The 15,292-nt window shown below is 37.8% G+C and overlaps 1 protein-coding gene across 5 annotated transcripts in view; it reads right to left on the reverse strand.

Annotated features, from left to right (window-relative positions):
- Positions 1 to 15,292, reverse strand: part of ANO1 (anoctamin 1) — a 1,045,885-nt gene that overhangs the window by 25,377 nt on the left and 1,005,216 nt on the right. For all 5 annotated transcript variants that reach the window (XM_044082585.1, XM_044082589.1, XM_044082584.1 and 2 more), the window contains one exon: positions 462 to 646. In XM_044082585.1, coding sequence (XP_043938520.1) covers positions 462 to 646 — 185 coding nt within the window. The remainder of the gene's footprint in view (positions 1 to 461; positions 647 to 15,292) is intronic.

Raw genomic sequence — 15,292 nt, forward strand, 5'->3', positions numbered from 1 at the left:
CTCTTTCTTTCAACTTAATGTTTTTTAAAGTTTGCATGTTCTCCATGTGTCTGTTGAAATCTTTTTCAGGATTCCACTTTCCTCCAAATGGCATGCCAATTTACTGGCTACCTGGCTTATTTTAGTCCCAGGTCATGGCTGAAAAGGGTCTGTGGACACTATGTTCACTCAATAGCTTAATAAATCATTAAAATAAATAAAAGTCCATTGTTATTTCACTTGCTGGATCCCTGTGTCTGCATCTAACACAATATACTTACTGATGAGAGACATGATGTAAATACAAAAATGATGCACTAAGAACGGAAAACTGTCACTGATGTCTCACATGTGGTTTTGCCAGCTTCATTAGCATTCAGAATTAAGTATCTCAAATGAAACAACTGAAAATATGTCAAAGTGTTTTGCATAAAGTCAACACCTCTAAGTTTAAAAAGCTGAACAAAGTTGTTAAGAATTACCTGCAAATTTCAACAGCATGGCCAAAATCTGAGGGTTCGGTGGGTGCTGTCCCATTCTTGAAGTCAGTGACGTTGAAGTAGGACAAGGTATTGTTGATAAAGCCATGCATTGTCCCATCAGGGCTATACATATACAGGTACACAAGCCGTGGAATGAAATCCGATGTAAAAGAGATTACAAATGCCTGTATAAGAAACAAACAATATTGTATTTTAAAATCTGAGAAAGAATGATTTAATTTATATTAAATAGGCAATATTCAGGAGCAGTCTAGGGAAATGTCAGCAGCGGTATATCACGTTGCAGACAGACATTTGTATCATGGGCGGACATCTGATACAAGGCGTGAATTTTCAGCTGTGATGGCAGCAGTTCCATTTCTTTTATAAACTTCATTTACATGCGGCTAGCTGAGGTGTAAAGTGCTGAATAACTTGTCCTCTAGACAGCAGAGTGGGGTCTTACAGGCAGAGTGAGGGGGAGAGAGAGACAGAAAATGTGAGTGTGTGTGTGCGCATTTGTGCATGTGTTTGTGTGCGTATGAGACAGATGTATTTCTTGTTTCCACAAAAGTGAAGGGAAAATACACAGAAGTTTCTCATGTAACAAATATTTGAGCCCAGTGACTCTATATTAATCCCCCACTGCCTTATGGTCATAAGTTTCAGAATGAGGTACACCTGGAGTTACCTGGTGCAGAGCTCTTTGTGATGCCTGAAAAGCTTAACGCCTCTAGCTGAAGAGAGTCTAGAATGAGTACAGTTGGCTAAACCTTGTGTCATTCTCACAGGAAGTGATTTGGGGTTTATTCAAGCTAACTATTACACAAGCCTGAGTGCAGGGTGTGTATAGTCATTAGGTGGTGATGATGAATCTGGAAGAGTCGTGCTGTAGGAAGTACAATATTGTCATACAAAATGTTCAAGTTTTATGAAAGTATGTGTCAAATCAGTGCAAGTACATGTAGAGCTGCAAATGGACCTAATCAAGTGCACAAGTTCACTTTACAGCAAATAACATGTAGATTGTACTGAAGAGGTCCAGCTACGTCCTGGGTAAACAGAGTTAGCAGTGCTAGTCTTCGACAGACCTCTCTATAATCATTAAAATTATATGCCCAATTTCCAAAAATTACAGCACAGCTTTAGAAAGAGACAATAAAAAAAAAAAAAAACGTGTTCTTGTCACTTTTTAATACAATAAAATTGATTTTATTGTATTAAAGTAACCATTTCTTGTGTAAGAACACGTTGGTTTGTTTGTTTTTTTACTATATTCACCACACTGCTTCTGCATTTGTGGCTGCAGTTTATTATTTAGAAAGAGACAGTTTCTCCTTTTACATTATACTGTTTCTAAAATACCAGACTCAATATTGTTAATGAAATCAATCTTTTTCTTGAGACAGTTTTTATCAGACTCAATATTGTTAATGAAATCAAACTTTTTATTTTTTATTTTTAATTTAATGTACACATAAAAAACTTAAACTTTATTAATGCTGTCTATTTCTCTAAATGAAATAAGGACAAATATGTGTACAAAAGGAATTGTGTTAAACCTAAAGCCCGGAAATTGAAAGCTATAGTATTGTGCAACTTTATTTATGTATTTTTATTTGAAAAAACAGAAAATAAAATCTGAGGGGAAATGGGCCTTTAACTGTAGCAGCATTATTTCAAAACCATGGAGTCAGTCAGGTGCAGAGATCTTGAACTATGCAAATGATAAGGAATGGTGATTGAGATGATGAAGGTGAAGGTAAAGTGCTAACAACAACAGTACTTTGCACCTGTATCAGACAAGAGTTAAGTGTATATACAACTGTCTAAATCCTGTAGTTATTTTCACAAATGTCTTCATCCAGTACATTTTTAAATTTCTTTTGTTCTTTTTTCTTTTTTATTTAATTTTGATTGTAGCTGAAGTTATTGAGAATTATAAGAAATTGAGGTCAAGAAAAAAAATCTTGAAATCACATTCCAACTAAATTACTGAAATAGCCCAGTCCAAAATCAAATATTTGTTATAATGCAATCTTAAAAATAGTGATGGGTAATTTAATAATGATTTGTGGTTTAATTATTAGTGTATCTCTACGTAATATGTATGCTGTCTTTTTTATTATGTAATTAGATTCAGACTCGTTTCAGTATTTTTGTCAGAGTTTTTTTTTTTAATCATTTATGATCAAGGATATAATCCTATTTTGGCCTATAAAATGTTTTTCTTTCTAATGGGCTTAAAATGTTTTGATGTTAATTTCTTTGTCTGAAAATGTACTTAAAATGTTTTCCAATTTATGCATGATTAGGAGAAACTTGGCCTTAATCTCCTTAATGTGAATCATTTGTCTTACTTTTTTGTCTTATGAAATATTTTGCATATATTATTTGTATACTGATATTTGTCATTGGGGGATTTGATACATGTGTGTGTATGTATGTATGTATATATATATATATATATATATATATATATATATATATATATATATATATATATGTTTACTATGTGCAAACGACAGTCTGTTGGCAGCACTGCAGCCGAAAATCAGAATGTCGTGCACAAAACATAAATGGATGGGATAGTCAAACACTTATGCGAATGCAGTAGTGCATTCGCATAAGTGTATTTGAGTATCTGCACGGAGATCATGGTACAGTGGCAACTGGAAATTCATCTGTATCCCCACTGTAGTGCAATCTCGGAGTTAGAATATATTAGTAGCGGGGGGGGTATGGGGAGGGGCTTGCCCCCCTGCAAAAATGTGATATGTCATATAGGAGTCTGATTTACATCAGCTCTTATACGGCTATGACATGCCAGTTTCGGTAACAATGTCGACTCATTTGGGTCGACATTGTGGCCGGTCAGAATGTTTGTGTTTGGTTTTACTTTTCATTGTTTCGAACGGCAAATGTTTTGCTGTTCGAACAAACAATAGTAAACCATATATATATATATATATATATATATATATATATATATATATATATATATATATATATATGTATAGATTCCTGTCCTATGATGGAAACCTCATTTGACTGAATCGCATTTCACTGAGACCAAAAGACTGACAAGTCACTTGACTGAAGCCCATAAGACTGAAACCCATAATACTGAATTTCAACATACTAAATTTTAAACTGGACCATATAAAACCAGACTAGGTGGAGGGCTATGCCCCCCACACCCCAAACTATATATACAAACTCCAGGATCGCACTACAGTGGGGAAAAGGGCATAGTAGTGGTAGCATGTAGACTACTGTAAGGTAAGTGAAAGGTATATGCCCTTTTTAGTGTGATCCTGGAGTTAGTATATGTAGTTTGGGGGGTGGTGGGCACAGCTCCCCACATTGGAGGGTGTTGGGAGCATATCCCCCAACCTAGTCTGGTTTTATATGGTCCAATTTACAATTTAGTATGTTGAAATTCAGTATTATGAGTTTCAGTCATGTGACTTTTCAGTCTTTTGAAATTTCAGTCTTATGGTTTCAGTCAAATGAAGTTTTTATCATACGATAGGGATCCATATATATAAATATATGCTGTTGTTTGTCTTTCGGCTTTTTCCCGGTAAGGGGTCGCCACAGCGGAAATCCGGTCCGCTAATGATTGGCAGTAGATTTTTACAAAATGCAGAGGTGCCAGCTTGACGCCCAACCTTCAACGAAGGCAGGCCAATTTATGCACGCATGTCTTTCGAATGTTACCCAACTGCGGGGAGGACATACAGACTCCACACAGAAGGCACACCCAAGCCAAGCCGAGAATCGAATGGGAGAACCTCTTGCTGTGAGGTAACAATGCTACCACCGTACCACCGCGGCAAAGCTATAAATATATATATATATATATATATATATATATATATATATATATGTTTGCTATCGTTAGTGCGAACAACAATCTGCCAGCATGCATGCTGCCGAAATTCAGATTGTCGTTCTCAAAATGTGAACTGTACATGCAGTAGTGCATTCGCATAAGTGTATTCGACTAACTGTACGGAGATCGCGGTACAGTGGGGATTGGAATTTCATCCAAATCCCCACTGTGGTGCATTCTTGGATTTGGAATGTATTTTTAGCTGGGGGGCATCTTGCCCCCCTGCAAAAACTGAATATTTTGTATAGGAGTTTGATGTACATCAGCTCCTATACGGATATCGCGTGATATTTTTCGATGATAATGCCGACCCAAATGTGTCGATCATTTGGGTCGACATTGTGAAGCTGTCGGAATTCTGGGTTCAGTGGTTTCTTTCAATAGTGCCTACGGAATGTGTTTTGCTTTTTGCACTAACTATAGTAAACCATATATATTTTTCTGAAACACTAAGTTCCAAAGGGGGCTCACATCTTTGCCCAAACACTGAAAGAAAGCTTCCTACTCAGATTTCCAAGCATGATCCCAATGAGAATAGGGTAACTCTAGCAAGGTGGTACCTGAGGTGTTATGAATGTTAGAATATCCTTTCAGATCCTAGGGTGATCATCAAAGATTTTCTAAATAAAATATAGCCGAGTTGTATGACATGAGATAATATGAAAAAAATTCCCTCCTTCCAAACTAACAAGCAAGATGATACTCACATTTCTTTATATTTCTCCAGATTCCTTGTGGAACAGGCAAGGAAACTGCCTCAGCCACAAATAGAAATGTCTGTGAATAATTAGTCTACAGCTTTCTCACACAGCAGTAATGCCCCCAGATTTATTAGCTTTAAATTAGGACTGTTATAGCTTTGTTTCACAAACCACTGAGTAGCAATTCTAGAAGATGAAAAATGTGCAGTAGACAACAAGAATACAGAGGCAGCCATCATAGATGGTGGTGAAATCACTAAAGTTAAAACTCAGATTAAATTTTTGCTGCTGTAAATTGCACTCCTGCTTGAATGGATATAAGATGAGAAATTTAGAGAGAAGTGAAAAAATGTTCACAATCTCATTTTGCCAGAGAATGATGTTTGAATCCTGAGAGTTTTCTAATGTGGTAACTTTCACAACTGCTGGGCAAGTTACAAGTTCAGAATTTTTTTGCTGAACATGAACATTGGATGCTTTACCCTGACCACCTCCTCCCTACGGGGAAAACCATAAAATGAATGTTCTTAATTTTAAACATAACCTGTAAGTGTTGCATGCAACATGCTCTGATGGAGCTCTGTGATCCAAACACTGCTTGATCTACTTTAACATTCTATTCCATTGCAGTACTCTGAGAAGGTTCATGTGGTGATGAGGTTTCTTCAGCAAAAAAAAAAAAAAAAAACTCAAATCCAGTTTTACTATCAAATGACTGAAAAGGAAAAGACTGAACATTTGAAAATATCAAATACATTTTAATGCAAGAGGCAAGCCCGCCTGCACCCCCCACACCCCCTGCTTAATATATATACCAACTCTAAGATCGCACGACAGTGGAGAAGGGGCAAATTCCACCATTCAATATATTGAATTTTTATAGGATTCAGTCTTTGGATTTTCAGTCATTTGATAGTAAACCCTGAAATCCATTTGTTCTGTCTTACCGATTCCCATCTACTGTTTGGGGATGACCCTTCTTCGCTCTCCGACATGTTGATGATCACCATTTCATTTCTGCTACAGCAATGGGAGGATAGTGCATGGGAGATCGACACTTTGTAGATCTATTTCCTAGGTTAGTATTAGCAGGGCGTTTAAATAACCATACATGACCTAGTCATGTACCCCCGAGAAGCAGCATTAATAGGTTCATCTCCTCTCTGGATAAGGGATGTGCTACTAACCGTTTATTTAAATTTATGTGAACCCATCCAATCATCACAACTTCAATCCATGGAGGCTAAGGTAATACACCATTTAACACACAAGACGTTTGCTCCACAGGGAAGGAATTCTTTAAATAATGAACCTATCACACCAACTAGCCACATTTAAGGTACAATGTGAACTGAGGGTCTTGTAGCAAGTCTTCCTTGCAGAAGCAGTGTTTCTGATGTGGATAACATCTGTTAAAGCAGGATTCTTCATAGTCCGAAAAGCAAGCTACCCTTCTTCATTTAGGAATTTGTATGTGGCAAAAGGTGTAAAACTTTTTCATTTATTGGGAATCATTGAGGTTATTCAGCACAGAGGACGATCTGAGAGCACTGTGCAGTCACACAGTAGGCAAATTAAGGAGGAAGCAATGACTCCCTGTAGGAAGCAAATTTTTATCATTTAAAAGCCTCAGGCTTTTGCACTAACTGCCAAACAATAATTAACTGGACAACGAAAAACAATTTCTTCATTGTAACTGATACTTGATAAAAGGACAGGTCATTGTACAGACGTGCCTAGAGCTCCAATGAATGTAGTGGCCTTAACTAGGATTCCTTTTATGTGATTGTCAGTGAGAAAGACTTGCTTCTCAAATATAACTGCAGTTTTTTTTTTTTGCATTAAGAATTGGGACGTTGGTAGCATCCCAGGAGTTATATCTACCTATCCCATCATGGAGAATATAAGAGACTGTGGGGGAATCGATAATGGAACCCAGGTTGTAGTTATCTGCAGACTCTGTTAACAACAATCCTTTGACATTTGTCATCATATCTGAGAAGTAAATTGTTAGAGGGTGAAGTACTAAAATATAAGTGCCAAAACAGCTGTCAAAATGGATTTCTGTACTTCAAACCAGAAATATGGTTGTATTCTGAAAGGCATGGGTACAGCAACTTAGAAACTACTCTGGTGATCATAATGAATCATTTCACTGTAACTGTAAATAAAGCTTGTATTACTGCTTAGTTATGAAGCAGATAGTGTGTCTTTGTTTAGTCACATGTTTTATAATCAATATAGTGCAGTTTGAGGACTGCTTGGATGAAATCATGGGGACGTAGTACTGTGCATGAGACAATGCAGAGATGTAGTAACATTGACAGGGTCTGAATGATGACTGCATATGGCTACTGTCAATTAAGAATTTAAATTGTGATTGGAAGGAATTTTCCAGAACTAGTCTGAACTTGTTTTTATGTACTAAAAGGTCTGTAATCCTGCCATGATAGTTAGACTACATTAAACTATGGAATATTGTTAGTCTTTGCTTTATACTACCAATCTATTCTGAGCAATACATTTATTACCTTGAAACAACTTTCATATCTTAGTGGATTTACTAATGACAGATAGTAATAGGCAACCTCCTAACATAGATGCCAGAGAGAAAGGGCTCATCACAAAGCTCTGAGGGACTCCCCACAAGACTGATTAATTAGATAACAACAAAATACCATCAACTGTTACCCTATGTGAAAATTCAGGGAATCAATTACAATCCATTGAGCAATACAGTGATTAACATTTAAACAGATATGCTTACCTGCATGTTAAATTCTATCAAGTGTCTCAGCAAGTTCAGAACAACCAGTACGAACATAATAAACCACATGAATTATATCCATTTCTCCCACAAAAAGTCAAACAAATAAAGCAAGCAAGACCTACCCTTCAAAATAGCTTAATGACTAGGACTGAGAGGTTGCCAGATACTGATTTCACTGTGAAGGTGTCTAAAAGCCACTTACAAATGATTATTGTAAGTTTAAAGGGACAATAATTTCCTCAGTAAGTTACAGCATCACTTTTATGTAGAGCAACAACAAAGACACTGAGATGCAAACACTGAAAGAGGAGCTCAGCAATAATGCATTGTGTGCTAACAACAAGGCAGCCCGGTATATTGTTCAGGCCCATGGAGCTGTTATTTGTACTTTTGGTCATAGCTTCTAGGATATGGACCATAGAGATAATGGGAGTAGCAGTGCTGGATGTTGGGATATGAAGAAGAACGCAGCATGACAGACGCTTGTGCCTTCACTGCTGGGAAGCACCAGACATGCGCAACCTTTACAGCCTAGTAAATGGTAGCTTCATTTAGAGGCATACATATCTAAACTCACTTGTATTTATTTCCTCAGATGAATAAGAACATTAAAATATAAAATATTGATCAGTGATAATGGTCTGTGAGTTACTGTGCAATGTATGTACATATCAGAGCCTGCTGAAAGTTAGTCAGAATAACCAAGCGTACCTTCTAGTGGCTGATGAACATTTTATTGAGTTATCACTGCTCACTCTAGCTGGTTGAATTTAAACTTGCCTGTATGTCACTGTAATGGAGCCATTCCAGGATCACTGGTTTTGTGAGATCACTGTGTGTGGCATTACAGAGACTTCCAGAAAATGATCACTCAGAAACTACTCTGGTGATCACAATGAATCAATTCACTGTAACGGCTGTGATCAAAAGCAATCTTTTTTTTTCCAAGGGTGCTTATCCTTCTGCACCATCCACATAACAGGCAAGTTTTCAACCCGACAGAACTTAAATAATACTAACAACATGATCTTACAACACTTTGGGAAGGAGAAACTCTTCAGAAGTGTGCACAGCAGTTTCATAAGAGGTTACGAGTCTAATGGCCCTGGGGACCTTACAAGCCCAGCCAAGAGTTTATCCCCAAAAAGAAACTTTGATCAGCCACCTGTTGCCCCTGTCAGTGAGGGACACAGGTGGAACCCCTGGCACCAATTTGTGTTTTCTCATCCATCTTCAAGCTTGTGCTTGAGGAGAGTCAGCGAGGTGCTCTGTTTGACATGTATGGGAAGTCTATTCCAGAGTATGGGCAGCCTCTGGGAGACGAACCGTCCCTTCAGCAGGTTTTGTTGATGTTGCATATTAGATTCAGGCCTTTCAAGCAGGTAATGTGTGAGGAGTTAGACTTATGGCTGTGGAGCATCTCTAGTAGGACAGGGTCCAAGATTTCCTTGTAGGCAAGACACAAATCACCTCCGAGGAATCTGTATGATACTGAGTAGAGTGAAAGTGATTTCAGCCTGTGCACATAGGACAGGTTTTGGAGTCCATGGATTCTCCTTGTGAAGTATTCCGGTGGCCTTTCCAGTTGGTGCAGATGTTTGGAGAAGTGCATACCAAAAAGGGCATTATACTTAATCATTGATCTAATGAGGGAGTAGTATAGAGAGGTAATAACCTCCTTTTTTCTGGATGCAATCCCTTTACTTATAAGATGAACCAAGTAAAAGGCTTTTCTGACCACTGCTGCTATATTATGATCAAATGTGAGGTTTGAGTACCCAGGTCTCTCACCAAAAGTTGTGTGCTTAGAGGGTTGCCGTTGCTGAATGATATGATGATACATTTTTTGCATTTAGCTTGAGGCCAAGGTCATGATTTTGGCAACAGTCATTAGTTGCTGTGAGACCCTCTTGCAGTATGTTAACATCATTTGGGGAGTCAATGACAGCACTCAACTTACAGTCACCTGCAAACTTTATCAGCAAAAGGCCTTTTGTCTTTGCCTGGACCTCTGAAAAGTAGACACCAAAAGCAGCGGTCCCAGGACAAATCTTTGAGGAACTCCACTAGTGACAGGTATGCTATTGGAGGTGGAGGCACCGAATTTGACCTTGAGGGTCCTGTTGGTGAGCCAGTTGGCCACCCATCAGCTGAGATAGGGATTTACTCCAAGTTGTGTTAGCTTCTTGATGATGCCCAAGTGGGAGATTGTGTCAAAGGCCTTGGCCAAGTCAAAGTAAGCTGTATGTACTGGCTTTCCCTCATCCAGGGCCTTGGTGACAGTCTCAAAGTCAACCAGGTTCAATGCTGTAGTGATTCTTGCCTCTGTGACAACCAATATCACATATGGAGTTTGATTCCTACCCAGACAAGAAAATATTGTAGGAAAAGTCTCAAGCACTGCTGCTGAGTGTGGAGAAAAGGTCCTAGCCTTCAGTAGAGGAACGCTGTCTTGTGTCACACTAGTACCCTACAGGTTCAAAAAGGAAGTGCACACAATTCTAATTCAACAATCAGTTCACAAAATGTAACTAGGCCCCAAGAGCATAAAGGGAATCAGGCCTGCTGTCCTAGGTATGTGCATTTTAACATCCAGCTCCATGTTAGACTGCACTGGCACTGCTACTGTTTAGGCCAGATGTAAAGTCATGCCCCTTCATATTTTTACTGTTAAGAGAAATTATTCATGTAAATACTCCTTGAAACTTCAGCTTATGAATTATATCATTATGGGGTTTTACTATGTATTTTGTACAAATCTCAACTTATTTCTTGTTCTAAACAGTTTAAACTATTTTTTTTTTACTATGCATTATGTATAATTTAGTCAAACAAGTTATGCAACATGATATTTGAACAAATAGACCAATGTTGGCAGTGTATACGAGGGATAAAAGACAACTAGAAGCACCTTTGCTATCTGCCCTAGACTGGTATCCCTGTGGAGTGAAGTTAACTTAGCTTAATTCTCACTTTTATGGAACTGAACTAAAAGTAAAATAAGTGTTGAGCCTTTTGTGGTTCCATTACAATACACTATTCCAGTTTTGCAGGCTGCAAAACTTTACATATTTTGCCAATAGTATGGAGCACTTATCAATAATGTCTGGAAGGTGATGTATCTGCCATCCATGCTGGACTGAAAATAATTGTACTTTAAATATCATTTTTGTGGAGTTGACTTAAGTGGTGGATACAAGCTGTGGTATAAGGTGGATTAAACGTGCCAGCAGCTTGGGGAGTACATGGGCTATGTGGCTATTATCCAATGTATTTGTCAGTTTTTCACAGCAGATGTACAATTGTGTTTGTGGTGCCATTAGGCTGGTAGTTAATATTATTGTTATATCGTTAAATTCCATTTGATGTGTTTACGGCACTGAATGACTTCTGAGGTTAATGTGAATACTGCAGTATTGTCTGTCAGACTCTTTTCATTTCCAAATTTCATGTTTGCTCCTCACCTTTTCTCCATATTTTTTCTGTGTAGAAGAAAAACATATATTGGAGACAAAGCCAAAAAGACCCTGGCAAACACAAAACAGATATAAAGATGGTTACAACTGCAGCATGACACCTGCAGCTTTTTGCTAAGATGAAATGTTTCAGAACATAAGTAATGTTATAGCAGGAAGATGAGATCACAATTCGCTATAAACTGATATTATGTAGTTGAGACCATCTTGTTATAAAATTCTTGGTGTTATTCTGCATTCCACATTCAGTGTGCTGAAGCATTCATATTTTTCCCCACTGTAAACATATCTGTTGATGTCTCTGTAGTCTCTGCTGAAAGATGCAGCCTTATAGACATTTACATATTGTGGAGCCGCACTGACGATGTACAGCTGTTTAACACCTGACTTTGAATGCTTTCATTAAAGATATTTCTTGAGATGGTAAGAAAGTAGATGCAACTAAGTGTGTAAATGTATATGCAAGTGTGGCCGTGATGGCAGAAAATACTTTGAGAGTACAAAGTTCCTCTACTATAATAATGCTGCATGATGCACCTCAGAGTCCTTTATTATTTCAGTTACGTGATTTTCATATCTTGTCTGTTAATCATTGTCTATAATGCAGTCTTATTTCATCACACAAGCACTTTTAAACTGTTACTTCCAGGATGTGTCATTTAAACTATGTAATGCATCTAAACTGAGACACAGCCTAAGAAACCACATAATTTATCATAAATATTAAAACACCTTTTTTCTAAGGTATTAACTGTGCCCTCTCTTCCTCACTCTTACTTTTCAGATTCATACAGGACATACAAGACCTGAATGCAGTCTGTCACACTGATTTCTATCTTAAATACCTTTTAGAGTGCTGTGAGTTCACGTTTTGGACCAGGCATATGGAATGTACTGTCCATAAGGGATGTAGCAACTCCTAATTTGCATAATATCTGTTATTCATTACCGGTACACTGCGGTGGTGGTGCTGCGGTAGCGTTGTCGCCTCATAGCAAGACGTTGTCCTGTTAGATTCTCAACTAGAGCGTCTTCTGTGTGGAGGCATACGTGAATGAATAAACAGTGAATAAACAGGCCAAGGATTCAAGTAGATGGATAAGTAAAAACAAAAATCACATTTATTTCGTAAGCGCTTTCGCGGTGTGACTCACCGCTTCCTCAGACATACATAAAATGACCATTTAATACTTTATATATGTATATTAAAAATAAAGTAAGCCTATCATATGCATTTAAACATTTAAATTCATAACATCTCACCTATCAAGAAACGCCATAGCACTAAGCCTGTCGGTACACTTTCCATGAAACTACAAAGCAACTTGGCTGCATCACGCTCTATACGCGGCCTGTTTATCGAATTTGTGGATTTAAAGGACGCTGGTTTTGCAATTTCCTGAAAGGTAGATGCAACGTAACAAATGCTTGGTTCCCTGTTGTAATTTGGGATTATAGAGACTGTGCTTTGCATCCTCTCATACAAGTGGTGACTATTCTATATAAGCTTGGTGCCTCGCCATTGGGATTGGTGTTTTGTGTTTCATCTCGCAGGGACTATCGCTTGGGTGTTTTTGCAATTCTCACAGCAGCGACATGGAAGGGGCTATGAATGGACAGTTACCAACAGATAGTTTGCTAAATTCAGTGAACAAGAAGTTACGACACTTTTTAGAGGATAATGTTAATCCGCTGTTTGGTGCAAATGAGTTTGTGGAATCTTTTGATACTAATAATGACGCACGCAATGAACGAATGATAAGAGATCTAAAAAGAGATTTTGAAAATGAACTGTATTGTGTTAAAAGACTCACAGCACAACGCTTCCACATGGAAGCTTGCTTAAATATAAAAGTCATTCCAAGAGGTCTCCGAATACTTACAATGCCGACATATGGCAATACATATCCCAAACTGTTAGCCGAATGGCAACAGATAAATATACGTGCTAGCAATGAATACATTAAATTGCTCATTAATTTCTTCAAACCCATTGAGAACACTGCAAAAGACAACATTTTGGAGATACAAAACAAACTGTTGGAGCAGTGTGGCTTGGAAGAAATGGAGTTTTATCTGCAAGAAACAATGGAGAAGTTAAGTCGCTATGAGAAGAATCTTCTCAATAACAAAAGAAAGAAGTTGGCCAGAGATTCATTTGACTTTGCGAACAATAATGTATTTGTTTGGCCAAAGACACACGTGAATGGCCAACACATAGCTTTTGGGCAAAACACAAAGAAAGAAGTTGTGAAGAATACAGGTATGTCCGCAATAGGCAATAGAGCAACCAATGTACATGGGATTAATAAATTAGATGCAATAAATGACAAAGAGGCAATTGCAGCAGATAAAAGATCTACGAATGCACAGATAGCATTAGATACATCTGGTGAACAGAATGAAGTACCCTCGAGAGATTCTATCCAGACAATGGAGAGTATTGAATTGCCAGGTCCTGTATATCCAGGCAATAATCTACCAACACTTAATCAAGTTATATCCCCAGAGGGCAATCAATCTGTCTATGCAACACCCAGTGAAGAAGCTGTGGCACATACAACTGGGTATACAAATAGAACAACATCAGCAATGGGCTCCAGTAATACTCTATCAGGGGCTGTTAGAAGAAAGATACAGCTAGATGGACAAAATGGTACGGATTTTCCATTACCCATCAGAATGAACAGGAAACGGTCGTTAGATCTCGACAGCAACCATGGAGCCAAGAGGAAAGAACCTCCACAACAACAACGAACACTTCAAAAATATTGGAATTCCAGTCTGTGAATCTTATGAACAACAGACAGAGTGATTTTACAAAGGCACAGAATAGGTCGACATCCTTGGTTCATAATATATCGAGATATGAATTATCTTACCCAGAAGAATGCGTTCTAAATAAGGGGTTATCCTTTATACCCACCACTAGTATGGACATCAGTCAAGCCCTTCTTTCCGTCAGGCTATTTGCACGCAGAGTTTCATTAAAAATCTTATATGGGCCTGACAGCAATAAAGATACCTCTATTCCCAAAGTGGACTTCAAAAGGAGAAGTGTCTTTACACCTCATTTGCAATCCAATCTTGACACCTTCATTAAAGCTGTGGAAGCACAACTTTATGACGAGTTAACAAGACCAAATACAATCATGAAAAGTAATTTAACTCAACAAGAAAATGAAGCTATAATCAGGCTAAGTCAGAACAAAGATATCATCCTAAGGGCTGCAGATAAGGGCGGCCCGATAGTTGTACTGGACAGCGAGTATTATTTTCAAAAAATTATGGAATTGTCAACAAGTGAGTCATATGTAGTGATCTCCTTTGATGATATTATTAATATGCAAACTAGAATAGTGAATGCGTTAGAGGAGAGTAAAAATTTAGGGCTTTTGAGCAATGATCTTTTTTCTTATTTCAAGGTTGAATTTCCACTCATTCCCATTATAAATGGGTTACCCAAGATCCATAAAAATCCTCACACTCCTGAATTTAGACCTATAGTTGCTGGGGCTGGCTGGATGACGGAGCCTATTTCCATATATTTAGACACTCAACTCAAACAATGTCTAGCTACATATGATATAGTATTGCGAGACACTGAACAATTCTTAAGAAATCTCTATCCTAAAATCAGCGAACTCTCCACATCTCATAACATCATATTAGTAACAATGGATGTAGTTTCGCTTTTTACATGTATTCCCAATGAACAGGGGCTGGCCTTCTTAAAGTCTTTTCTGCTAAAAACAACAGATTACACACACACTAAAATAGATTTTCTTTGTTTTCTGACTGAGATAGTATTGGAAAACAATGTATTCCTCTTTAATAATACCTGTTATAAACAAACGAGTGGCGTAGCTATGGGCACAAGCTGTGCCAACAGCTACGCCAACTTAGTTATGGCAGAATTTGAAACCAGATTTATCAAGAATGTCAGTCAAATAAGATTCTTCAGAAGATTTGTAGACGACCTCTTC

The sequence above is a fragment of the Protopterus annectens genome, chromosome 9.part0 (assembly GCF_019279795.1).
Source record: "Protopterus annectens isolate FY-2018-M chromosome 9.part0, PAN1.0, whole genome shotgun sequence".
In the NCBI taxonomy this organism is placed as follows: domain Eukaryota; kingdom Metazoa; phylum Chordata; order Ceratodontiformes; family Protopteridae; genus Protopterus; species Protopterus annectens.